The sequence below is a fragment of the Chlorocebus sabaeus genome, chromosome 1 (assembly GCF_047675955.1).
Source record: "Chlorocebus sabaeus isolate Y175 chromosome 1, mChlSab1.0.hap1, whole genome shotgun sequence".
Classification (NCBI taxonomy): Eukaryota; Metazoa; Chordata; class Mammalia; order Primates; family Cercopithecidae; genus Chlorocebus; species Chlorocebus sabaeus.
Genome location: NC_132904.1, coordinates 33,351,051 through 33,378,990, shown reverse-complemented (window position 1 = coordinate 33,378,990; position 27,940 = coordinate 33,351,051). Strand labels below are relative to the sequence as shown.

Here is a 27,940-nt window from a genome sequence, read left to right as displayed (position 1 = left end):
AATTGTAACACACCATCAAAGTTGATTTTGGGTAGCTTTGGAGGAAGAGACGTTTTTCCATGGGTGTTTAATGAAGCTTAAGTTCTTTGATCAAATAATCAATATGACCCTTAAAACAAACTTTGCACTCGAATGGCAACATAGAAATCATAATTCAGTCGTGCTGTTTTTGTAGAAAGTAGTATTAACATAAACTTTATTTCTGGTAGTCTAAGTAGACATATGCATAGCATTTAGATCAAAATACATATCCCTTGGATTCTTAACTCCTTCAAATAGTTTTAAAAGGAAGCTTATTAACATTTTCTCATATTTATAAACAACTTATTCTACTACACAGTAAGCTTTTGAAAACTAGTGTCAATATCTCATTAATCTTAATATTCTCTATAATGTACGGTACATCTTATAAATTAGGTGCTCACTACTATTTATTGAAAGAATAAGCAGTAGTAAAAATTTGACTGTCTCAAGGTTGAGTGTTCTCTGCAGCTGACTGAAGAGACATCCATGTGCTTTAGATACTAGATATGCAAACTTTTACTCTTGCCTAAATGGAAGGTTATTTTACATTTAGAAACAGGCAGCCAACAACAGAACCCCTTACCAGGAGTCAAATATTCCCCTGAAATCTTGAGTTCTGTGCTGCGGGTAAAAGAAAGAGAATACTCAGGACAGTAATATTTTTTAAGTAAAAGTTACCAGCTGGCTACCTTGGCTCTAAAAGTTACTTTGGTATATCTCATAAATGCCAGATTTTGAGCTGTCCTGTAACCTGGATGAATAGAGTACAAAATAAGATCTTCAAAGAATCTGAATTCATTTACTGAATGTAGTTATTTGTTTCACTTATCTGAATGCAACGAGTAATTGTTTAAAAAATATCAAGCTGTGTATTCAAAAACTACTCAGCCAACAAGTTCAGCTCCTCATTCAGGATGCCCAAGGATTATTGTGAATAAAATTATGTCACTGGCATGGAACACAGACACTTGTTTTCATGCTACATCATGAGGCTAGGTCTCCAGTTAATTCAAAGGCTATATAAGGATAATTTGATATAAGTTAAGAAGAAAAGGGAGCAACAACACTATCTATTATATAAGTTTTATTTTATAACTCCTGTATGTACAATTAAGTATATAGAAGTTGTTATGGGTAAAAGATTTGAAGAAGAATTACCTAGGGAGCATGCCAAACTATACAGCTTGACCAAGAGAGTTTATCTGCAGAATCTAAGGCTGGTGAAAGATCAGTAAATGTGGAGCAATGTATTCTTAACAATTTTCAGTACTGTGAAATAGGTTATAGCAAAGGTGAACAGTGAAAGAGAAGTGCCTAAACCTACTTATTATGCCATAAACTAAATACTAGCTCAAGGGAATTAAATTTGTAGTTTACTGAAATGAAAGCAGGCATAGATTTTTTTCAGAATTATAAAAAACAAATGGACTCAAAATTTTAGGATATCAGAGAGGTGCTCTTTAGAAAATATATTAAATTATTAATACTTGACATTCATTTGGAAGAGATCATTCTCATAGAGTTAACTGGAATAAAGGGTATTACAAGGATTGGAACCACCATTTGAAATAGGATTTTTAAATTATTTTTTGGGGGGAAGGAGTCTTGCTCTGTCACCCAGGCTGGAGTGCAGTGGCACGATCTCGGCTCACTGCAACCTCCATCTCCCAGGTTCAAGCAATTCTCCTGCCTCAGCCTCCCGTGAAATAGGACTTTAAAAGGTTTAGTGACAGACAATATTTGCCCAGGAGTTATTCAAGTTAATATAATTAATCAGGAGACTCATAATATATACAATTCCTGGTTCACAGCCATATACAATGATGTAATCTAAAAATCATCAAATGGGCTGGGCATGGTGGCTCACACCTGTAATCTCAACACTTTGGCAGGCTGAGGTGAGCGGATTGCTTGAGCTCAGGAGTTTGAGACCAGCCTGGGCAACATGGCAAAACCCAGTCTCTACAAAAACTACAAAAATTATCTGGGCGTGGTGTATATACCTGTAGTCACAGCTACTTGGGAGACTGGGGAAGGATCACTGGAGCCCAGGAGGTTGAGGCTGCAGGGAGCTGAGATCGTGTCACTGCACTCCAGCCTGGGAGCCAGAGCAAGACCGCATCTCAAAAAATGTGTATCAGAAAATTTAAAAAAATAAAAACCATCAAACAGTCATCAAAGGCTATACATAGAGAATAAGATAGCAATCAATAGAACTACAGGATTATTTTTAAAATTAAAGAACAAAAACATTGATTTGGATCTGTAATGTAATACCTAAGTTCCTAGTTCTTAACTGAAAACATTCTAAAACCCAATAAAAAAAAGTTAAGCTTACATGTATATTGGAAGGGACTGTTAATTATTTTTCACAATGATGCAAGAGATACAACGACCCAAGAGACTGCAGATGTTTGAGAAACTATTAAAATTTCTCAAACTGAAAGAAAATATTTGACTCAAAATTTTAACTAGCTGGTTATTAACATGTTTATTTATGGAACAGTTTTTAAAGATGAAGTTAAGGAATTGCAGAAAAGACATAATGTGTGTATATATTTTCACTGTAAATTTAATATATCCATGACAGAAATTTACCTTTGGATACCATAAAAATGTCGACTAAGATTTTCTGCAAAGACAATATCTGAATTTTGAATTGTAGGCTCCATTGATGGTCCAGAACACTGAAAAGAGAGGTAATTTGTAATCTAAATTCAAAATCTCTTTTAAATTTAACATAAATCATTTGAGCAGGCTTAAAAGAAAGAAAATCAAGCAAATGTTCTTAAAGCTTGGGGGATGATTCATGAAAATCTGGCAGTTCTCAAATAAGTTCAACTCTAGAGTAGCCACTAAGTCTGGAAATATAGAAAAATATGTTATAAATGGATTATTGATTTCACATTATAATGCCTGAATAAAACAAACTACCTATGTTTCCAAATTTAGGCCACTCTATAGAATGTCAGTTCTATGAGGGCAGAGATCTCTCTCATGTTCCCAGCTATATAACCAAAGCCAAGAACAATGTTTGGTACAAAATTGATAAACCATACATATTGGTTGAATGAATGGGAGAATGATTCATTTTCTTATTACTATCAGATATAATCCAGTGAACATGATGATGATTTACTAAATGGTATTAAACTATTCTCAATGAGCTTATGCCCATCTTCCTCTTCCAAGAGAATAGCTTACTCATTTCATGGGCCTACAACTTAAATTTTCTACTGAAAAATACTAGTATGAAGACATGGACTTTAAAGATTTTCAGGGCTAGGCATGGTGGCTCACACCTGTAATTCCAAAACTTTGGAAGAAAGACTTGAGGACAGGAGTTCAAGACCAAACCTGACAACCTAAAGAGACCCCATCTTTACAATAAAGCAATCAAAGGTTTTCCTATTTGTATGTCTCAAAACCATAATCTTGATATATACAGGTTGAGTATCCCTAATAAAACATCTGAATTTTTAAATGCTCTAAAATCTGAAATGTTCTGAGAGTCTACATGATACCACAAACGGTAAATTCCATACCTGACCCCATGGGATGCATCATAGCCAACATGCAGTCAAAATTTTTGTTTCATGTACAAAATTCTTTAAAATAGCATATAACATTACCTTCAGGCTATGCATACAAGGTACATATGAAATACAAATGAATTTTGTGTTCAGATTTGGGTCCCATCCCCAAAATATCTCATTATATATATGCAAATATTCCAAAATTCAAAAAAAATCTAAAATCCATAACACCTCTGGTCCCAAGTATTTCTGATAAGGGATACTCAACCTCTACCCCAGAATCAGAAAAAATTATCATTGCCACCTTAAAAATCTAAATACGACAGTCTCTATTTACTCTACTTGTAAATAAAACTTTTTACTCAAAAGTTCCTACTCAGGCAGAAATAAGAAGAAATATGATTACAGTTTGTTTGCTACCTTTGGAAGTACCAATCTAACTTACAAAAAATCAAGGTGGCAAGTTTCAGCCAGGCACAGTGGCTCATACCTATAAAACCAGAACTTTGGGAGGCCAAGGTGGGCAGATCACTTGACGCCAGGAGTTCGTGCCCAGCCTGGACAACATGGTGAAATGCCATCTGTACTAAAAATACAACAATTAGCCAGGCGTGGTGTTGCACCCCTGTAGTCCCAGTTACTTGGGAGGCTGAGGCACGAGAACTGTTTTGTGCCCAGGAGGCGGAGGCTGCAGTGAACTGAGATCACTCGATTGCACTCCAGCCCAGGCAACAGAGCAAGACCCTGTCTCAAAAAAAAAAAAAAGGGAAATTTGAGTTAAACATATATATTTCCATTACTCCATCTTAACTGGAAGTTACGTGACGGTCAATCTGATAAAGTAAACCTAATTTAAAAAAACAAAAACGACAGTAATAACAACAATTAAAAAAAACTGGCTGGTCAATCAATTTGTTCTTTACATGACAAAAAGTTTGAATCAACAACCACAGTTCATAGTTTCCCACTACAATATTAAGAACAAGTATTAGTTGGGGATAGGGAACAACTTTAACATTTTAATATAGACATTAGGCAGAATAATCTGTCTTAATTACAGATTATTAATTTGTTTTAATTACAGTTAAACATGGTGGTAATGAGCTGGAATTTTGAAAACTGGACAAATATGTGTTGAAATTTCAAGTTACTTACTAACTGTGGGATCTGGAACAAGTAAGTTACTTAAGCTTTCTCAATTCATTTCCTCATGTGTATATTGGATTACTAATAAGTATCTCAAAGAAGTGTAAAAGATTAAATTAGTAAGTGTAAAACATCAAACATATCCTGAAACACAGTAAATAGGATTCAGTAAATGGTAACGACTACTATTGTTCTACTATTCAAAAGGACCTTTTGTGCCCATTAGAAACAGAATACAGAAAATATTTAAGTAACGGTCCTTATACCTTCTCTCAGGGCCAATTCAAACACACTCTCTTATTATTCCAATATTTAGAAAGATGTTATGTTTTAACTTTCACATTTTAATAATTAAATAACTTCAGCTATAACAAAAGGAAAAACACATTTTCCTTCCATTTGAAAAGAAGTATATATTTAAGATGAATATTCTTGAACATAAAAACTTACCATGACAACACCACCAACGTATTCAAAAGCACAATGAGCTATACAGCCATACTGAATAGTATAGCCAACAAGTCGAAAGGTTTTCCCCAGAACACCACGAAGCATAGTTCTATGTAGACTCTGCCACCATTGGCCTGATGGTAAATTTCAAAAAGTTTCATGATCAATACTATTTAAAAACATTTAAGAAACAGCTCTATTGTAATATATTTTACAATCACCCAAAATGTACTAAGTGCCTAATACAATTTGGTGCAGGAAAGCAAGAGTTTATTATCAGTTCTACTAATGATATTATGGCAAATTGCAGCCATTAAATATTTAGATTTACCAAAGTTTATATTCAAATGCCACTAGGTCTATATATGAATTATATAATTAGTAGATTCTAAACTAGTCTGTCCCCTTCCATGTCTTGGTTATTTCTTCTATTATGGCAGATGCTTAAAAAAGATAGTAACTCTTTCAAAGGACTAATAACAGTTTTTCACATTTGTTCCTTGCTATATATTACTTCTTGCCATGTAATAGAAAATAATGGAGAAATCACTAGAATAGGAATATGGAGATTCAAGTTTCACACTGGTTCTTTTACTAACTTGTATAATCTTCAACAAACTACTTAATCTTTCTGGGGCCTAGTAGAAATAATCTCTCATAGAATGATTCTTAGAATCAAATTCAGCAACATATGTCAAAGTACTTTATAAATTATAAAGTTACATTCATTTGTGAGTTATTAACTATTGATGTAACAGAAGGAACACAGACATACTATGAAACAACAGCATAAAGTACCATTTAAAGATTTTTAAAAGCTATATAAAATTTTAAAATATTATTCATCTAAAATATTTCTAATATCTGTCCTTCCTATTTAACTCTCACAACTATGTATCATGCATTTCTCAACTAATAGCCTAACCCTTAGGCCTAGGCTACAATATACTGTTCTCAAATTAAATTTATTAAAATACATCAATAATAGTTTGTAACATCTGCTTAACATGTCAAGATTTACATATAATACCTCTGTAAGATAGATATTATTATCATCCTCAATTTATAGACAAGACAAAAAAAAGCCTAAGACTAGTAAAGTAACTGGCTTATTATCATCACAAAGTTGGTATAGGATGAAGCCAGTAATAAAAGGTCTCCCAACAAAGAAAAGCCCAGCATCAGATGGCTTTACCTCTGAATTCTTCCAAACATATAAAAAAGAACCAACACCAATTCTTCTCAAACTATTCCAAAAAACTGGAAATTGAGGGAATTCTTCCTAATTCATTTAGGTCAGCATTGCCCTAATGCCCAAACCAGACACAGGAAAAGAGAAACTACAGGCCAAAATGCCAGTGAGCTCAGATGCAACAATCCTCAACAAAATACTAGCAAACCAAACCCAACAACACATTAAAGAGATAATACACCACAATCAGGTGGGATTTATCCCAGGGATGCAAGGATGGTTCAACACATGCCAATCAAACAGCGTGATATAACACATCAACAGAATGAAGAACAAAAACCATAAAATGATCTCAATAGACGCAGAAAAAGCATTTGATAAATTTCAACATCACTTCATGATACAAACTCTCAAGAAATTAGGCAAAGAAGGAACATACATCAAAACAATAAAAGGCAATATATGACAAACCCACAGCTAATATCATACTTAATGGGGGAAAAGCTGAAAGCCTGTCCTCTAAGATCTGGAACAAGACACTGATGCCCACTTTAATCACCCTTATTCAACATAGTAATGGAAGTCTCAGCCACAGCAATTAGGCAAAATAAAGAAATAAAGGGCATCCACATTGAAAAAGAGGAAGTAACTATCCTGGTTATGGATGACATGATCTTATATATAGAAAAATCTAAAGACTTCACCACAAATACTTTTAGAACTGATAAATGAATTCAATAAAGTTGCAGGATACAAAGTCAACATACAAAAATTAGTAGCATTTTATTCAACAGGAATGATCTAGCTGAATAAGAAATCAATGGGATCAATAAAGCAATCCCACTTAAAATAGCTATAAAACATTAAAAACATAACTAGGAATAAATTTACCCAAGGAGGTGAAAGGCCTCTAAAATGAAAACTACAAAAACACTGAAAGAATTGAAGAGGACATAAAAAATAAAAATGGAAAGACAGCCCATACTCATGGATTATAAGAATTAATATTGTTAAAATGACCATACTACCCAATGTGATCTAAAGATTCAATGCAATCTCTATCAATATGCCAAAGTCATTTTTCACAGAATTAGAAAACAATCTTAAAATTCATACAGAACCACAAGACCCCAAATAACCAAAGCAATATTGAGCAAAATGAATAAAGCTGATGGTATTACACTACCTGACTTTAAAATACACTACAAAGCTACAGTAACCAAAACAGCATGGTATTGGTATAAAAACACATAGACCGGCCGGGCGCGGTGGCTCAAGCCTGTAATCCCAGCACTTTGGGAGGCCGAGACGGGCGGATCACGAGGTCAGGAGATCGAGACCATCCTGGCTAACACGGTGAAACCCTGTCTCTACTAAAAAAAATACAAAAAACTAGCCAGGCGAGGTGGCGGGCGCCTGTAGTCCCAGCTACTCGGGCGGCTGAGGCAGGAGAATGGTGTAAACCCGGGAGGCGGAGCTTGCAGTGAGCTGAGATCCGGCCACTGCACTCCAGCCCGGGCTATAGAGCAAGACTCCGTCTCAAAAAAAAAAACAAAAACAAAAACAAAAAAAAAAAACACATAGACCAATGGGACAGAACAGAGAACCCAGAAATAAATCCATGTATTTACAGCCAACTGATTTTTGACAAGGTGCCAGAAGCATACACTGGAGAAAGGACATCCCTTCAATAAATGGTGCTCGAAAATTTGGATATCCACATGCAGAAGGACAAAACTAGTCCCCATATCTCTAACCATATATAAAAATCAACTTAAAATAAATTACAGACTTATAAATAAGATCAAACCATAATACTATAAGGTAAACACTTCAAGACATTGGTCTAGGCAAAGATTTTATGGCCAAGAAATCAAAAGAACAAGCAAGAAAGAACAAAAATAGACAAATGGGATTTAAACTAAAAAGCTTCTGCTCAGCAATGAAAATAATAAAGTAAAAAGACAACATGTCGAATGGGAGAAAATATTTGCAAACTATGCATCCGATATGGACTAATATTCAGAATATACAAGGAACTCAACAGCAAAAAACCAAATAACTCAATTAAAAAGTGGACAAATTATCTTAATAGACGTTTTTCAAAAGAAAACATACAAATGGCCAACAAATATATAAAAATATGCTCAACATCACTAATCTTCAGGGAAATGCAAGTCAAAACTTGCATTTTTAGATGCAAAGATAATCAGGTATCATCTTACCCCAGTTAGATTATTATCAAATAATACAAAGTAAGTGTTGGCAAGGATGTGGAGAAAAGAAAATTCATATACCCTGTTAGTGGGAATGTAAATTAGTACAGTCATTATGGAAAACAGTGTGGAGGTTTCTTTAAAAACTCAAAAGAGAATCAAAAAATAATTCTCGCAATCCTGCTACTGGGTATTAATCCAAAATAAAGGAAATCAGTATATCAAAGGGATACCTACATCCCCATGTTTATTGCAGCTTAGCTACTATTCACAATAGCTAAGACATAGAATCAACTGAAATATCCATCAGATGAACGGATAAAGAAAAACATGCTATACATACACAATGGAATATTATTCAGCCACAAGGAGAATGAAATCCTGTTATTCAAGGCAATATGAATGACCCTGGGGCACATTATGTTAAGAGAAATAAATCTGGCACAGGAAGAAAAATACCTTACGTTTTCACTCATCTGCAGGAGCTTAAAAAAAAATTGAGCCTATGGAAGAATAGTGTAGAAATATGGGTATCAGAGGCTGGGAAAGGGAGGTAGGAGGGGAGAATGAGAAGTTGGTTAATGGACACAAAATTACAGCTAGATAGGAGGAATGAGTTCCTGCCTTCTGCAGCACTGTTGGGTGAATACAGTTAACTATAATTTATTGTATATTTTCAAAAAGCTACAAGAAGATCTTCACTGTTCATGACATAAAGAAATGATGTGTTTGAGGTAAATATGCTAATTACCCCAATTTGATCATTATATAATGTATACATGTAACAAAATATCACTGTATCCCAGTAATAAATACATTTATTACATACCAACTAAATACAAAAGGAAAAATACTGAAAGTAATCTAGAACGTATCTTAGTAAGTTGTTGTTGGTTGTAGTATTTTATATATATTTCAGATAGTAAAAGTGAGCAAATATTTAAGCTGTTTTTCACTGTGAGAAAAAGAAGCAACAAATATGTAAAGGGACCTTAAGGATAAACTTGAGTTATCAAAACAAATTTACTTAAATAAACATGTATATATTTGTCTGTTTGCCTATTTAAAAATGTCATCCTAGCTCTGTCCACTGTGAAAAGGCCATTGTAAGAAGCAATGACACTGTAGTAATTATGAGCACTCTTAGTGCCCACATTTTTGGTTTCTAAGTATCATTCTCCACCAGAGCAGAACAGTCAGGGCTCAAAGACTGATGCAAACAAAGGAACCATTCTCAGGGGTCATCCAATGGCCAAATTCGGGACAATATAAGCCTAAAAATAGTAACAGTAATTGATAATACATTAAACTAAAAATGAAATGTTTAAAAAGATGCATGTGTTGGGGACAGGAAAGTTCTTTATCAAAACATGACAGCTAATAAATGTAGAAGGAATGATAAAATTATCACCAGTGTAATAACTGATTCAGGCAAGGGCCACTGATGCATGCTAAAATACACTGAGTGAACCATTGTTGGTCAACAGGATATTTGAAAAGTATCAAAGTAGATTTTTTTTTTTTTTTTTTTTTTGCAAAGGGAACAAGGTATCTTTACAATGGGAAGATCTGGTAAACACTATCTTAACTAAATGACCAAATTTAGCAGCATACTGATATCATGTAGCCTCTTACCAATGGAATGATACGTACATCATCATCTGTGTACCATTCTTGCCAAAAATGTGTAACCTAAATCTGATCATGAACAATCAAGACATATCCATATTGCAGACATTCAACAAGACAACCAGCTTGAACACTTAAAAAGTATAAATGTAATGAAAGGAAAAATTATACTAAGAGTACTATTTTCAATTACAAGAAAACAGAAGGACACGACAACCAAATACAATATGAAATCTCGAATTGGATCCTGGAGCAAAAGGAAAAAGAAAGCTATGAAAGACATGGGGACAACTGGGTAAATCTGAATATTGTACATAAAAATATATCACTGTTTCAGTGTTAAACTTCTTGACAATATCATGCTATGTAGTAGAATGACCTTGTTCATAGGAGATAAACAAGGAATTATTTTGAGAAAAATGCTATGACTGCAACTTCCTTTCATATGGTTCACTTCTACTGCTAAAAATCATGTATAGAGATGAAGACAAATTGATACATACATATATATACACACACACGGATATATTACATATGGAGGAAGATAGAAAGCTAATGTGGCAAATGTTCATTGTTAAATCCAAGTGAAGTGTATACAAATGTGCACTGCACTATTTTTCTCAGCTTTTTTGGTAGAATAAAACTTCTAAAAAACAAACACTTGGGGTAAAAAGTGTGACTTCATTCATTCAACAAATACTTATTAAGCTACTACTATGTACCAGATACTGTGTTCAGCCCTGGGAATACAGTAGTGAACATGATGCCTTCTCTCATACAGCTTATAGTATAGTGGGGCAGATATCATATATACACAAAGTAAACAAATAAATACATAAATACATTAAGTAAATTTCTGTAAAGAAAAATATAGTAAAGTGATACAGAACAATGGGTGAGGCATACTTTCTTTAGGATGAATCAGAAAAGATTTCTCTAATGAAAATGCCATTAAAGACAATGCTGCATTTAACTTTCTGAAGAACGACCAAACTGTTTTCCAAAGCATTTGCACCACTGTACATTTTTACTAGTAATGCATAAGGTTTCCAATTTCTCCATATCCTTGCCAACATTTGTTACCATCCATGTTTTGATTGTAGCCATCCCAGTGAGTATGAATCTCACTGTGGCTTTGATTTGTATTTCCTTAATAACAAAATATTCATAAGCACCTCTTTCATGTGTTTATTGTATTGATCACTATTCTTTTGAAAAATGTCTACTCAAACACTTTGCCCATTTAAAAAATTGGGCTACTATAATTTTTAGTTTAATTCAATCAAAGATTATAAGCATTCTATAAAATAGTACCAACAGATTGCATTCAATCAAAGCACGTTATAAAATAGAATCAAATGACTGAAAGCCAAGAGAAAAAAAAATACAAAACAGAAAGAGAGCAACAGGTGATTCAGGTATTGAACTTAACATATGAACACTTTAAAATAACCATGATTAACATTCAAAAAAAAAACAGAAGGAAAGATAAAAGTCAGCAGTGACCAAAAATCTATTAAAAATCAAGTGGAAATTATACACAACACAATACTACAAAATAAAATACAATAACTAAAATTAATGCATTACATGAATCTACCGGCAGATTCTGCCTACTAGGCTCAGCCTAACAGAAGACAAGTGAACTGGGCAAGTTGGGAGAAAGTAATAAGACTGAAGCAGGTACACAATCCAGGAGAAACAGTATTAATATAATCAGAGACCTAAAGGAGAGGAACCAAGAATAGGACAGAAGCAATATTTTGAAGAAATACTGGTAGGTAACTTTCCAAATTGATGAAACACATTAACTCACAAACTCAAGAAATTCTACAAACCATGAACAGGATAAACACAAAACACACAGATACATCCAGGCACAGTATAGTCAAGATGTTGAAAAAGACAATGAGAAAAGTTTAAAATTGGCCAGAAATTTACCTTATTTTCAAAGAAACAATTTTGTCTCTTCAACAAAATGGAACGGCTACCTTTACATAAGAAATAATTAAAACCAGAATAAAATAAAATGGCATTTTTAAAGTATGAAAATCACCAAACTACAATTCTATGCCTGATGAAAATATACCTCAAAAGCTAAAGAAAAAAATAAAAACACTTTCAGAAAACAAGTTTTGCGAATATTTTTGCCAGCACAACTATAATAATATATATACTAACAGGAATAATTCAACCAAAAACAAAATGTTGTCAGATAGAATTTGGCAAATGGGCCGGGTGCGGTGGCTCATGCCTGTAATCCAACTCTTTGGGAGGCCGAGGAGGGGGGATCACCTGATGTCAGGAGTTGGAGACCAGCCTGACCAACATGGAGCAACTAAACCCCATCTCTACTAAAAATACAAAATTAGTCAGGTGTGGCGGCACATGCCTGTAATCCCAGCTACTCGGGAGGCTGAGGCAGGAGAATCGCTTGAGGTGGAGGTCACAGTGAGTCGAGATAATGCCACTGCACTCCAGCCTGGGCAAAAAGAGCGAAACTCTGTCTCAAAACAAAACAAACAAAAAAAGAATTGGGCAAATCCAAGAAGGAAGGAAGAGAACTGAAGAGTACATACATATTTGGATAAAGATACTGATGTTGTTTAAGACTAACAAAAATGTTTTACAGGACATAAAACATACATAAAAAAGAACACTAAAAAATAGAACTACCATACGACCCAGCAATTCCACTACTGGGTGTATATCCAAGAGAAAGGAAATCAGTATGTTGAAGAGATGTCTGCACTCCTATGTTTATTGCAGCACTATTCACAACAGTCAAGATTTGGAATCAACTTACATGTCCAACAGATTAATGAATAAAGAAAATGTGGTATATATACACAATGGAATACTATATACACAATGGAATACTATTCAGCCACAAAAACCAATGAAATCCTGTCAAGGCAAAATGTATGAGCCTGGAGGATAATTCTGTTACTGAAATAAGCCAGGCATAGAAAGACAAATATCATATGTTCTCACTCATACATGAAAGCTAAAAAAGTTGATTTCACAGAAGGAGATAGAATAGTGATTACTAGAGGCTGAAAAGTGTGAGACACGATAGGAAGGGATTGGCTAGCCGATGCAAAATTACAGCTATATAGGAGAAATAAATTCTACTGTTCTATTGCACTGCAAGGTGACTATAGTTAACAATAATTTAGGGCATATTTTCAAAGAGCTATAAGATTTTTAACATTCCCAACAGAGAAATGATAAATATTTGAGGTGACAGATATGTTAATTACTCTGATTTGATCATTATACATTGTACATATGTATCAAAATCATACTGTACCATAAATGTATACAATTATTAAGTGTTAAAGAAAAATCACCCATGAGAAACCTGTTTGGATAAGGCCTTAGACCTCAATGAAGGCATTAACCCATGGATCTCTCTCCGTCTCCTTCCCTCTGAAGTGCTCCCTGACCTCCGCGTATGGCCTCCAGGTATATCACGTACCCTGGACCTATGAGTAATAAAACCATTATTTCCATCTTGTGTCTCTCCTAATCATTGAAGGGGTGCTCTCCATCTTAAAGATGCTAAATTAAAATATATATATTTAGATGCTAAATTATACATACATACACACACACACACACACACACACATATAACTTCAATTTTAAAAAAACAGGGCAATAGAGAATGGGATCAAAGGCCGACAAATCAGGTTTTGATAGAAGTTTGGGTACTTCCTCCAATGTAATAAAAGGGAAGAAAAACATGGGTTAACATACTGGTAGTTTTGACAGTTTGATGGTAGAAAAATAAGGGAGCTCTTGCCTTTTGTGTTTTTATTTACTCTTTGTTATGAGCTGATGTCATGAGCTAAGACTGGGAACTTTTAGCACAAAGCGAACTGGTAAACAGAACTGGTTACAGATGTACTAGTATTCTATTGGTGCCAACAAATTACCATAAACTTAGTGGCTTAAAACAACACAAATTTATAATCTTACAGTTGATAGGTCAGAAGTCTAACATGGGTACCACTGGGCTAAAAAATCAAGACTATTTCTTTCTAAAGGGTTTAGGGGAGAATCCATTTCCTTACCTTTCCCAACTTCTAGAAGCACTAACATTCCTTTACTCATAGCCCCTTTGTTCAATCTCAAAGTTTTTAATCTCCCTGGCCATTATTCCATGGTCACTTCTTCCTCTGTCTGTCTGTCTGTCTGTTTTTCTCTCTCTCCTGCCACCTTTTTACTCTTTTAAGGACCCTGGTGATTACACTGAGCCCAACTAGATAATTCACAATGATCTCAAAGTCCTTAATTTAATCACATCTGTGAAGTCCCTTTTGCCATGTAAGGTAACATGTTCAAAGGTTCTGGGGATTAGGATGCAGACATCTTTGGAGGGCCATTATTCTACCTACCACACCAGGATACAGAACATTAAAGAAGTAATTACTAAACTGTGATTCCTCAGACCAGCATCAATGGCATCATCTTCAAACTGATTTGGTTAAACACAAACTTTATTAGAATCAGAAACTTAGGAAGTGTTGTTTAGCAATCTGTATTTTAACAAGTCCTCCAAGTGACTGCTCTAAGCTCTTGGTGACCAATAGCCATTGCCAGCCTTGGGCAGCCCTAGTTATCCAGTCATTTACTACTATATGTTGTATAACTTACCACGTAACATGTGTGCTGTGAAAAAATTTGGGAAGCTTGGGCATCAAAAAATTCAGAATCTGTTACTTTTTAAATTCCCTATCACATTTACATTAAAAAAAAAACTGAGTCATTAATGTAGAGAACCAATTTCTTTAAAGGGGAACCTATATATTCTTTCAAATAATAGAAAAGCTAGGGAAAAAGTGAAAAGCACCATAAAAATTGTGACTGTGTCATATAGCAAAAGAAGTATCGGAGGATCCTTCCCAGAAATCTTTTAAGAGGTTCTTCATTACTTTACATATATTAACTCTTTTAATCCTTAGAACAACCCTATGAGAACTTAGGCATCTCTTTTTTAAAAAAAAAATTTTTTTTTGAGACGGAGTCTCACTCTGTGGCTCAGGCTGGAGTGCAGGGGCACAATTTTGGCTCACTGCAAGCTCCCCCTCCCGGGTTCACGCCATTCTCCTGACTCAGCCTCCCGAGTAGCTGGGACTACAGGCGTGCACCACCTCGCCTGGCTAGTTTTTTGTATTTTTAGTAGAGACAGGATTTCACCATGTTAGCCAGGATGGTCTTGATCTCCTGACCTTGTGATCCGCCCGCCTTGGCCTCCCAAAGTGCTGGTATTACAGGCATGAGGCACTCCGCCCGGCCCCTTAGGTATTTCATTTTTCAGATAAAGAAATTGAGGCGCAGAGAGATGAAGGAACTATTCAAAGTCATGCAGCTTATTAGAGGCCGGGCCAGAATTCAAAATGAAGCTGTTTGGGTCTAACATCCAACGCTACGTGATACTGCCTCTCAATTTAAATGAAAAAAAATTTTTGGATACTATAAAATAGGCATCTGGGAATAGAGACACACAGGAAAGATAGAGGTAGGACTGATGCTAAAACCAGCTAAAAAGATTGAGCAGAGTGAACCTAAGAAGCTGAAAAGAAATTAGAGATTCCTCCATCTTTAGAAATTTCTGGGCACAGGCATCCAATTCTAAGATTCTGATTTGGATCCAATCACTGAAGTAGACTTAGAGTAATTTCAGAATACCCAAAGCCACAAAGAAGTTGTCCAACTGATTGTTCAGGTCTGAAATGCCTTTGAAAAGAGAAAGCATTTTGTTTCAGAAATAGGAAAAATATATATATACACATATATATAAAAATACATTATATATGTGTCAAATGTTAACTAAGACCATCAGTTTACATAAATTCATTCATTCTTAAGTAAAATCAATCACAGAAATGATTTAATGTCATTAATGTATTTTTGTTCTGATAGAGGAACAGAGTTTGAGAATAAATTAGCATCTAAAGAAGTGTTAACATTAAGAAAGGGTGAGCAGAAACAAGTTAGATAGGGAAGGAGAAAACAAATTACATCATAGTTTGCCACATTTACCTTCATTTGGGAAAGAAAAAATAGTAGATTTTGACATTTCTGGGACCTTGGAGATGTTCAAAGACAAGAATAATTACACAAAATCCATTTTCCCCATAGAATGATGCGTAAAAGGTAACTGAGAGATATATGTCCACTTAAGATCTAAAGAAGAAGTTATTGTGACAAGTAGAGAACTACTACTCATTATGCTGAGTAGTATACTCTGCTCAATAGCTACATAATTCACTCTCACACAGCAAAGTCTCCATCAAAGTAATTCAAATTCCTGCCATTTCAAAATCACCTTCGGGCTGCTCATAAATTGTTCAAATCCGTAAGTGTTAAATCTACTGTAAGATTTGTATAGAGATTGTTTTTTATTTTCTAAAACTGTAAACTCAAGGCACTGATACCCTCATAATCTCTGAAACTTTATTAAAACCTCTTTATTTTGAATTAAAAAATTAGCTGGGCATGAGGTGCACACCTGTAGTCCCAGCTACTTGGGAGGATTACTTGAGCCCAGGAGGTTAAGGTTGAGGTGGGCCATGATCTTACCACTACACTCCAGCCTGGGCAACAAAGCAAGACCCTGTCTCAAAAAGAATTAGAAAAACACACCAAACCTGTTTATTTTGTCTCATCAGCAGAGGAAATAACTGCCATTACTTTAAGGTTTAAAGCAGTGAATACTGCTTCAAATTTGACAGCAGCATCAAAATAACAAGAAAACCTAATAACAACCAAAATTAAAAACTAAAAATCCAAATTCCCAGACTCCCTGCGATTCCTATGATTCTCATCCTACATCACAGAGCTAATGAAAGAGAATCTCCAGCTGCAGATACCACAGTTTTAAAAAGCTCCCAGGAAGGAAGTCCAGTAAAGGACTTTATCCTGTCCTTTAAGACCACTGACGCATACTCAATATTTTCAGAGACTTGACAAAATTTATCCATTCGTTATCTTTAAAGTGAATGTTAATTTTGGGATAATTCTATAAACTTTCATCAAGTAATTATAATGCTAATACTTAAATGTATTTCATCAGTCCAGTGATATTTTCTGAATTTCACATTTTTACATATAACCAAAATTGAAACTCACCTTATGTTTACAAATAAGCAGTTGATCATTTTAATATAACAAAGTATCACCTTCCAAAAAGTAAAATACCAAAACAAACACACTCATTCACCAGTAATCCAACTACTAAATGATCTATTTCAAAACAATATAGCAGTTGTATGAATAACAGTGGAAGAATATTAATTCAAAAAGAAATGTCATTTAGCATTATCATAGGCTAACCCTCGCTGTGCCACAGTTCATGAACACTTTTAGAGCGATCAGCCTCCAACTCCTGGGCTCAAAGAATCCTCCCACTACAGCCTCCCGAGTGTCTGGGACCAGGGGTGGGTGCCACCATGCCCAGCCCCACCTTATTCTTTTGTTATACCTGACTTACCATTCTTTCTAAAACATTTCTTCTCATTTCATCCTATATCCCACTCTCATCTCCCAAAATAATTCCCTTAAGTCTTATTGACATCATGAGCTGCCTGTGCTGCAAATTAGTATCTATCTTTTTAAGATAAGCCAAATTTCTTATAAGTTATCAACAGATATTAAAATTCAAATAACTTATATTTTTATGAAAAGAATGTATACCATTGAGAAGATCTTATGTTTTATGTTGAATTTACTTCAGATGAGTTTATTTGAGACTTTCCAAAGAAAATAACCATCTCTAATCAAATAAGAATGACCCCTAGAATGGAGAAGGAAAAAATACTGACTCTCAAGAGCTGTTCGGTAAATACTGAATAAAAAGTAAAAAAGTAAATACTGACCAGGTTTAATAAAAGCTTCCAGACAAATTCTATTTTGAATTCAAAACTACTTTAAAAATAAATACATAATACTACAAATTACCACAGAGAGTTATGCTGAGATAATAGCCTACCTGGCAAAATAATGTGAAATTACATATAAACCAAATATTTTAGATTTAAAATAAGTAATTTTATTATGAGGATAAGAAAAAGATTTAAGTCCATTTACTTCATGGATAGCTTCTTTCATCATAATAAAATAAAAATTTTTTCAAACAGCAAAAATACAAATAGAAGGAAAAAGTCATCCTTTATAAAGTAACACAATGCAGTTTACTGGAAATATTGGCAAGCTTTCTCATTCATTCATTCAAAATGTGGTTAAAGTTTGGAAATACAATTTGAAATACAATAGCTTGGAACCGGTTAAACCAAACCCAAGAACTCTGTATAAATTCATTATATTTGCTGACTTTTCTAGTAAAGACCTTATATGAAAAATAATAAAAGGTACCACACATAAACAGAGGTGGTAGTACATTAATGGTGTACATCAGGTATAATATTGGTTATATTTTAAATATTTTTATAATTTCAAGAAAATACTTTAGTCACCTATATTTAGTTAAAATGTTAAAGTTTAGACTGAGGCTGTATAATTTATTTTTTAAAAGATAAAGCCACTAAACAAAAAAGCTATGAGATAAAAATCAAGTTCTATGAATAAATATTTTTAAATTAAGTACTCTAAGATCATAACACTGACAACACTAATTATCTTTTCTAGTCTTGGCAGTTACGTTGCATACTGTTTGGGTGACTGATGGGATAATTTCACTTCATTTTCTCTCAGTTTATATTGGATCGTGTTAGAGAAAAATATTAAAATAATTAACACCTCTAACCAAAGTATTTGATAAAGTTTTTAGATGAAATAAAAGCTAAAAAAATCAATTAACTAACACCCAAGTTTTAAGCAAACAACTAAACCTCCATCTAAAGGAAAAGTTACCTAAGAATCACTGATTTTAAAAAATACGTCATTCAGTATTCCTATTTACTCTATACTTTTATATATTAAAATCATATACTTTTACCAAAAGCCCTTTCATCAGCAGTTTCAGCTAGCAATACCTTCAATACAAAAAATATAGGTGTCTATATATTTCAAATTATGTTTTATTCAAAACATTTATCCAAAAACATTGCATCAATAGCAACTGAAGCATCAAAAACAGGTAAAACATATGACAAAACAAATTATTTCAATTCCTTACAGCTAGACATTTTGATGAATTTCATAGTGGCTCTATGGCCAAAAGAATATAAAACTACTTAAATTAATATATGATCTCAAATATGAATTGTTACCAATAGTAAATAATTTATGTCCTTCAACTAAAAAAACCAAGACATCATTAATCAACTTTTCTATTTCAATAGCGTAATAAATTTTGGATCATATAGCTTACAGTTTGTATGTGTCTTGCATAATTTTAAGTCATATAGCTTAAAATAAGGTTACATACTATAAAAAGCATATTCTTTGCCTTGATCACCTGATTTTTTGTTGTTGTTGTTGTTGTTTATAAAATTAATCACAGTTAGCAGGGTAGAAATAGCTTTGAGCTTCATGAATGACATCCAAGAGATGGGAAAGGATTAGTTCTCAGTTGCTGCCAGTTATAGCACCAGGTGGCTTTTTCTGCAGTGAAGGTGTTACCGATAATCCCATTACACTGGTACTAAATCTTGCAGACATCAAAATTATCACCAAGGTTCCTTTTCATCCCATCCTTTCCAAATGACTGGAAGTCGCTTCACCTGAAAGAAGTCAAATCCACATGCAGCTGCTGTTTTAGCAGGCAGCAAACTCCCTGAGAATGTCAGTCGTGATTCAATTTTGCTGTGCTGGTGGCCCCCTATTCCCTGTCCAATAATACATCTGTTAAAAAAATCCTACAGCTACAAATCAAGTTTAATCCTACCAGGGACCTCATGTTGGTCTTGTCTTCCAAAAAGGCAGCAGGTTCTGCTGTCTATCTCTGCTAGTATCTGGGGAATACCCTTTAAATCCCAGTCCTACTTAGAAGAATAAGCTAAGGATCACAAAACATGACCTCAAAAACCCTGATATGACTATATTCTGACCCAGAGGCATTCATTCTAGGTGAAGATTAGAACTTTGCATAATAAGATTACACAGCAAGTGAATGATATCAAGGGACTATCCATATGCAGCCGCCTGGTTTTGTATAGACAGCCTGTGCTCTGCAATATGCAGTGCAGACGAAAAAGAGCTTGGTCTTTCTAGCTGAAATAAAATAGATTCACATAAATTAGTTGGCCATTTCCAGATTTCTAAATCCCCTATTACATCTTTTATTGACAGCTCCTGTGAGGATAGCACAAATGTTATTCCTTTTTATTCTATGCTTCTATAACAATCATGCTCTGTAATTGAAATGTACATAGATTATGTCTAGAAATTAACATCTTGTTTGCTATAATCTTGGATTACAATTGACTGTGTACATAATAAAATTAGGAAATCAATGGACGGATTTATCATCTCCAAGAAACTAGAGGTATTGTTTAAAGAATAGTTTAACATTTTGTGCCAACACTTTAAATGCAGGAGTCACAGGGAGTAGTCAATAAAAACGTGAGTCCAAGATTACAGCAGGCATTGGCTAATAGCTAAAAATTATATTACATAAAATTAGGTCACAGCCCTCAAAATTTAGAAAATGTGAAAAACTCAGAGATTTCATAGTTTTCTCTAAGTCATACTTGAGCAAGGTCAATTATATATGACCATTTTAAATAAAATATGTATGCCTACAGTATTTTACAAGAATTTCCTTCATCATTTTATAACTGTACTTTAAAATACTTGAATCAGTTCAAATCTATTATAATTCAAGGTTTTATAATTCTTCACAATATGTTTTTAAAATAGTTATCAGTGAAGAAATCTCTCCTCACATTTAAATATGTACAGAACATTTTAAATGTGTAGGATTCTAGAGAAATTTAGAAAATATTTTATAATCAGCTTCTTCCACCCATGACATTTACAGCTATACCAGCTTATCTAAGCAAATTTATATGAAAAGAGAGATTCATATACATTTACACAAAAATCTGTACAGAATAAATCTAAGGATGTGAAGAGAAGACGTTGTAAGTTTTATATATATATATATAAAAAAAAAGTACTAAGACTTACCATAGAATTCTTGTAAAACTAAGCTCCTTGGTATACTTACAATATGGCTTACTTGACAAGTTTGATTTGCCTACAATTTTTGAGGAACACTCCACATTTATTACATTAGTCATTATCACCTCATCATTACAATCTCTTTAAACATATCTGTACAATGTCTGATAGGTACTCAGCAGTCAGGTGACACAATCAGATTTTATGTATCACAGAGAAAGATATCAGCCAATGGTATCAGTGCTATAAAAAACTTTATATAATTTCAACTACATAGCACATGAATATTCTTTGGTTACCTTGACTAGGATATTACTAGAAAAATAATGAGAAATGTAAAAAGTACATATTTTTGTTATGATATTTTGTTAAAATTGTGTAATACTTTAGAACTATACTGTTCAATAAGGTAGCCACTAGCCTTATGAGGCCACTTGAAAGATGACTAGTCCAAATTGAGATGTACTGTAAGTATTAAACACACACTGGACTTTGAAGACTTAATACAAAAAAGGGAAAGTATTTTGTTAATGTTTATATTGATTACATATTGAAAATATTTTGGTTATAGTTGATTATGTGATTCATATTATATTTCTAATGGACAGCACCACTTTAGCAGGTCTTATATTTTCAATAATATGTTCCTTAGCCAAATGAAATGGTGCAACTAACAAAAATACTGAAGCAGAGGGTTAATTATGGAAGAACATTCCAGTGTCAAATCTGGTAGATAAGCTTAGAAAAGAAAGTATGAAATCCTGTCATTTACTTCATATTTTCAGTTTAAGGATGGGGGTGGGAGAAAAGAAGACCTGCCAAATTGCTGACCATCAATGTGTAAAAAAAGAATGATGTGATGTAGTTACAAATGCTTTAGTCCAATAAATTTAGGTTTTTTAAAAAATTGTCTCTTGAGCAATTTCATAAAAGACTAGTGAGGTCTATGTTACTCCCTCATCGATCTCAAAAGATAGCAACTTCAAAAAACATGTTTGGATCTAGAAAGGCATGAACTTTTTTCTACGTTGTTATTGTAATTGGTTATATTCAAATTTTTAAAGTACATTTAAGTAGTAACTACAGAGATTTGAGGCATTTAGTATACTTCAGAATATTCACACAATAAAAAGATCAACATTATAAATTATTCGTAGGTGGTTTTTCTATTAGTCTTTTCATCATATCAATGAAATTCTTTTAAAAATCCTTTAATAAAAAGGGTTTTATAGAAATAAGTAAAACTGAAAATAATTTAATTCAAGAAATGTAATTATTCATTTAGAATGACAACTGATATTATACAATTAAAACACAAAGTCTACCTTTGTCACACAATGGAATATGATTTGAATATAAACATGTTCTTAAGGTACTAACTCATTTTAAAAGTTGCTTTTTCATAATTATTCCTTTATAATATTTATCTGTAATACTGAGGCTAAAGATGAAATTGAAATGTGAGTATCAATAAATAAGATGAATAAAATTTAAATCAATTTTTTATGACCTAGTCATGCTACTTATTTTTTGCCTTTTACAACTATGTAGGTTTATTCCTTTTCTGGTTACAAGTATCACATAGACATTGCATATACACACACACAAAAGCAAAATAGTAACAATAACAAAAAAACTTTCTAACCATCAATAGATGAGTGCAATGATATTCAGTCTGAGTTAATCTCCAGACATACAAATTCATGAATAAAAATTCATCAGTTTTAAATACACTGAGCCTATTAAGCAAGAACAAAAGCATATGCACAAAAGAGCTTTTAATATATTTCAAAGCCCACAAGAGCCATGGTCTCATTAAAATTATAAATTACACAAACATGGAATGAAGATTCAAACTGCAGTGCAGCTAAGCAGATTACAGAAAACCCCGCGTTCCATATGATAACACACCATGGCCCTCCCAGATGGGGGCTTGGAACAAAAAGGCCATCACCACAGCTAGGGAAAACCTCCTTGTGATCTCTGGTTTCTGTTCAGCAGATGACAGCCAAATAATATGTTGATTATTCTGTTTGTGCTGCTAAGCTTGTAAGATGGAATAAAGCGATATGATCTATTGTGAACCCAATGCTAATGTGTTGCTCCACTCATAAATAATATACTGAATTTATTTTCAAACTATCTCTTATCTGAATTTCAGTTTTTAAATGCATGAATTAAAATAAAAGCCAGGATAAAATAATACTCAATTTGATGCTTTAAACTAAAAAATGCAATTGACAAGTGAAAAATATCTAAATGCTTAGTGAAGAGTTATTACAATCACCTTGAATATCGGCACTGTAATGGGAGACAAAAAAACACTTTTAAATAGGCAATTACTTTCATTAGGAAATATAAATATAAAATTAAGTAATATAATAATCATGAAGTTAATAATATACATTATGGACAAGATAAAAACAAAAATATCAGGGTATGCAAAAACACTTTTCTACAACATTATAGCTCATAGTCAGAACATATAGTGAAAGCATTTTTGAACAATAAAAAGAATAATTGAAGACCTCATAAGTGTTCATAACTTCCACAAGAAATCTTACTTAAAATTTAAAAGAAGTTTATAAAAATAATTTTCAAATAGCTAGCATTTTATTTTTATTTGGTGACAAAAGTTAAAACCTAATTTTTACCTCAATTAAAAAAAAAGGTATATTTAAAATCCTAAGCTTTAAAGATGATGCCCAAATGAAGTAACAGGGATTGTGTCTGTGAATACTTTACAAAACTGTGTATTTCATGAATAAACATATTTATGAATACTATTGTTTAAAGTATTAAAAATCATAACATTTACCTCTTCACCCCAAAATTCCTCCCTTAACACTCTAGTAGACTCTCCTTAAAGGCAAACTAAATAGTACATTAAAACTGCATATAAGGTGAACATGAATAAACACACTGTTTTCTTAAGGGAGTGTTTTGTAGAAAGTACATAATTACGGTCATTGGCCTAAGTCCACCTCAATTTTGTCTCCAGATACAGACTGAGTCCAAAAGTACTGCAAAACTCCAGAATATGTAAATACAGACTGAAATTTTAAATCTAAAAGGTAAAGCAAAACGTTTTTAAAGAAAAACTAAGAAGATAAAACATTCTTGAAGTAGATAAATATTTCTTAAACAAGAATTAAAAAGCACTAAACATAAATGATGAACTAGACTACTTTAAAGACATAAACTTCTGTTCATTAAAAGCACTATTAAGAGAGTAAAAAGACAAACCTCATAGGAAGAAATAGTTGCAATACCGATAAGCCACTGAAGGACTCATATTTTGAATATACAAAGAACTCCCACAAATCAAAGGAAATGACAGATAGGCTAACAGAAAAGTAGGCCAAAGAAGTGAACAGGAACTTCACAGAAGAAAATAACCAAACAGCCCATATACATATGAAAAAGTACTCAACTTCATTAATCGGGGAAATATAAAGTTAAATCATTACGGTTTACTACTTTGCACCCACCAGAATTGGAAAAATGAAAAAGATGGGGGGAAAAAAAGAGTGTTGGAAACACGTGGAGCAACTAGAACTCTCTCGCATACTATAAATATAGCCTGATACAAACATTTTAGAAAACTGTTCACCATTGTTACTTAAAGCTGAACATATACATACTGCTGACCCGGTAATTTTGCTCCTAGATATATCACTAAAAGAAATGTGTAGATATATAACTCAAGAAATATGTATTAGAATGTTCATAAAAGCATTATATAGAAACCACGCAAATGTCCACTAACAGTAGAATGGATAAATAATAGTTATATATTCACAACTACATGCAGCAATAAAAACAAACTACAACTATGTGGATAAATCTTAAGACACAATGTTGAACAAAGGAAATCAGACACAAAAAATTATACTGTATAATTTTCTATATATAATACAAAAACAAGAAAAATGAATCTTTGCTATTAAAATTCAAGGCAGTGATTATCCTTGTTGGGGAGGGGACACAGTGACTGGAAGGGTACACAAAGGTGTCTTCTTCTGGAGTGCTGATAATGTTCTTTTACTTTATCTGTGTGCTGGTTATATGGGTGTATTTGGTTTACGAAAAATTCATTAGGCTATCCACTCACAATGTGTGCACTTTTCTGTATGTGTAGCTTTCTTTAAAGTCACTTTTACATAAAAATACACAGATGTACAAAGATAGTGAAAATCCTAGTCATAAGAAATTTAGGAACTGACATGTATACAATCCGAGGGAGAAAACTGAGGGTTCTTACCATATATATCTGAATAACCAAATTTTCAACTACATAGTTAACTTCCTGGATGCTTATAAATGGAAGACATTTATAAGAATCATTCACCCTATTATCTTCCCCTGAACCCAATCATGTATTCAGAGATATCTAGTCTTCGTGTTAGAAGTAACTGATACTGCTCTTGTAACACAGCTTTTAAAGTAGTCTCAGGACTGAAGATTTGCCCTTATATGTGGGAAACTAAAGTGGTACAGAAAGCAGTATACAGAATACATGGTTGCCGTTTTCACTCTTCCTCCTAAATTTCATAAGCTTTAGTTTGTTAATCATGAATGTGTATTACTTAATTTAATAGCACTTCCTTGAAAACTTTCATTTTAATTTTTCAGAGAAATTAAAATATAATTTACTCTTTAATGTCAATACCATACACACTAAAGCTTCATGATAATCTGATAATAAACTATACATCTCATATCTCCCAATTAAATATTTCCCTTGTTTCCATACTAGAATCAATATATGATTTATAATACTTTTTTCTTATAGTGAAAAGATGCTTTAAGAGATAAGCCAGGAAAGATCATCCAAAGATTATTATAGTTTATGTTTAATTTGTATAACAAATAATTATTTATTTACCGCTTACCATCTGCCAGGCTCTAGGAAAAACAGAATAAAAATAGCTAATTTTACAGTAAATATAGTAGGGTTACTCTTTTCTTTCACTCTCATTTGATTTACAAATAAAACTATTTTCAACTACTAACATATTAACATATTCAAAAGTTAAAACTAATCTAAAAGATATATATATATAGGAAAAGTCCCATCTTCCCTATTTTCTTCATCCCCACAAAGATTTAAATTTTGTATAAACTTACAGATTTTGTTATGTAAATATAAGCAAATATGAATATATGGTTTTATTCCCCTCCCAATATACACAAAACACACTTTACTGTACATTGTTTTGAATTCTTTTTTTTCCAAATAACAACAGTATGTGAAAAACTTTCCAAATTTTCATATAGAAAAAATCCACTTTTTTTAACAGCTGTAGAGTATTTCATTGTATAGTTACGTCATAGTTAATTTAACCAACACATTGCCAATAGACACTAAGGAATTTCCAATCTTTTGCTACCACACACAAAGTTATAATGAAAATTCCGATACATATGTTATTTTGTAAGTACACACCAAAATTTCTGTAATGAATTCCCCAAATTGGAACTGAGATGAGGTAAATGCATTGGTCTTTTTCTAGAAATTGTCAATTTGCATTCCACAGGAGTTGCATCATTTTGCACTTCCACAACATATGCATCTCAGATTTATCCTGAAAAAAAGCTATTCCTCTCTTCGGGCCTCTAAAATACTTTGTTCGTAAGGCAATTTCCAAAGACGTGCTCATTGCAATAAACTACATAAAGCTCTCGGTTTATTTTTTTTCCCGGATGCAAGTGTAAAATTTGCTGACTTAGTAAGTTTAAAAAAGCAAATAAATTTTCAAATTAAAAAACAAACCTCATACAAACTCAGCAAATCGGCATATTAATGCCTAAATGTGCTGGGATAGCAACTATTTGTCTTTCCAATATCTCCTGTGCTCCAAAAACAAGTATACTCCCTACTCCAGTTTTTTAAAAAATTCACATTCAATAATTTACAAATGGATAAGAAGTCAAATGCATTTCACTTCTAAATGAACGTTTTCCTAAACCACTTAAATGTTTTCATGAAGTCAAATCTAGTTACTTCTACATTTTTTAAAGCCATAATTTCAAAGGTGATTTAACCTTTATGACTGCCATTTTTAACAGGTAATATCATCTAATGTATTATTTTTATTTCAATGTCTATCCTGTCAAATATTTAATAATTGGAAAACAAACACTAAGTCCACTGGACTTCCTATTTGAAGTCATCCTTAAGTAAATCCGTTTCAATAAGCCACAACTGTTCTGCTGGAAAACATGTAAATGATCATATTTATTCCCCAAATAAGGATACGCAACCTATGCTGCATATATATTAGACAGAAATCAGTCAGTCAGACAGAAATCAGTCTGAGGTTATCTCAATATCCTGTAAAAACAAAGTGGCTAGACTAGTTGCTGATACCAAAATGAATTTTAAAATGCTAGCACACATTCTCTGCTCTTATAGTCAGCAGATGTGACAGAACCGTACTTAAGCCTTCACCTAAGTAAAACATAATGTTAGGCAAATGCGTTTATTTTAAATATGAGTCAAACAGAAGGCACTGACAACAAAAAGCAAGAATCACCTAAGAAATGTAAAAGAAAACAAAACAAATAAGAAAACACATCACAGTAGCTCTGAGGACAAAAAAGCTTATCAGGCTAGGATAATTTAGAAGAAAACAGTTCAACACAGCATAC

At 33.1% G+C, this 27,940-nt stretch overlaps 1 protein-coding gene across 14 annotated transcripts in view; it reads right to left on the bottom strand.

Moving 5' to 3' along the window:
- IMMP1L (inner mitochondrial membrane peptidase subunit 1) overlaps positions 1–27,940 on the bottom strand; it is an 83,727-nt gene that overhangs the window by 32,391 nt on the left and 23,396 nt on the right. For 7 of the 14 annotated variants that reach the window (XM_037997508.2, XM_073017541.1, XM_073017542.1 and 4 more), the window contains 3 exons: positions 19,620–19,884; positions 5,157–5,290; positions 2,623–2,711 (listed from right to left, as the gene is read on the bottom strand). In XM_037997508.2, the coding sequence (XP_037853436.2) occupies positions 2,623–2,711; positions 5,157–5,290; positions 19,620–19,704 (308 nt within the window). In that variant the 5' untranslated portion in view covers positions 19,705–19,884. Of the gene's footprint in view, positions 1–2,622; positions 2,712–5,156; positions 5,291–17,896; positions 17,997–19,619; positions 19,885–27,940 lie in introns of all 14 variants that reach the window. The other 7 variants (XM_073017566.1, XM_073017583.1, XM_073017591.1 and 4 more) reach the window with 2 other exon arrangements.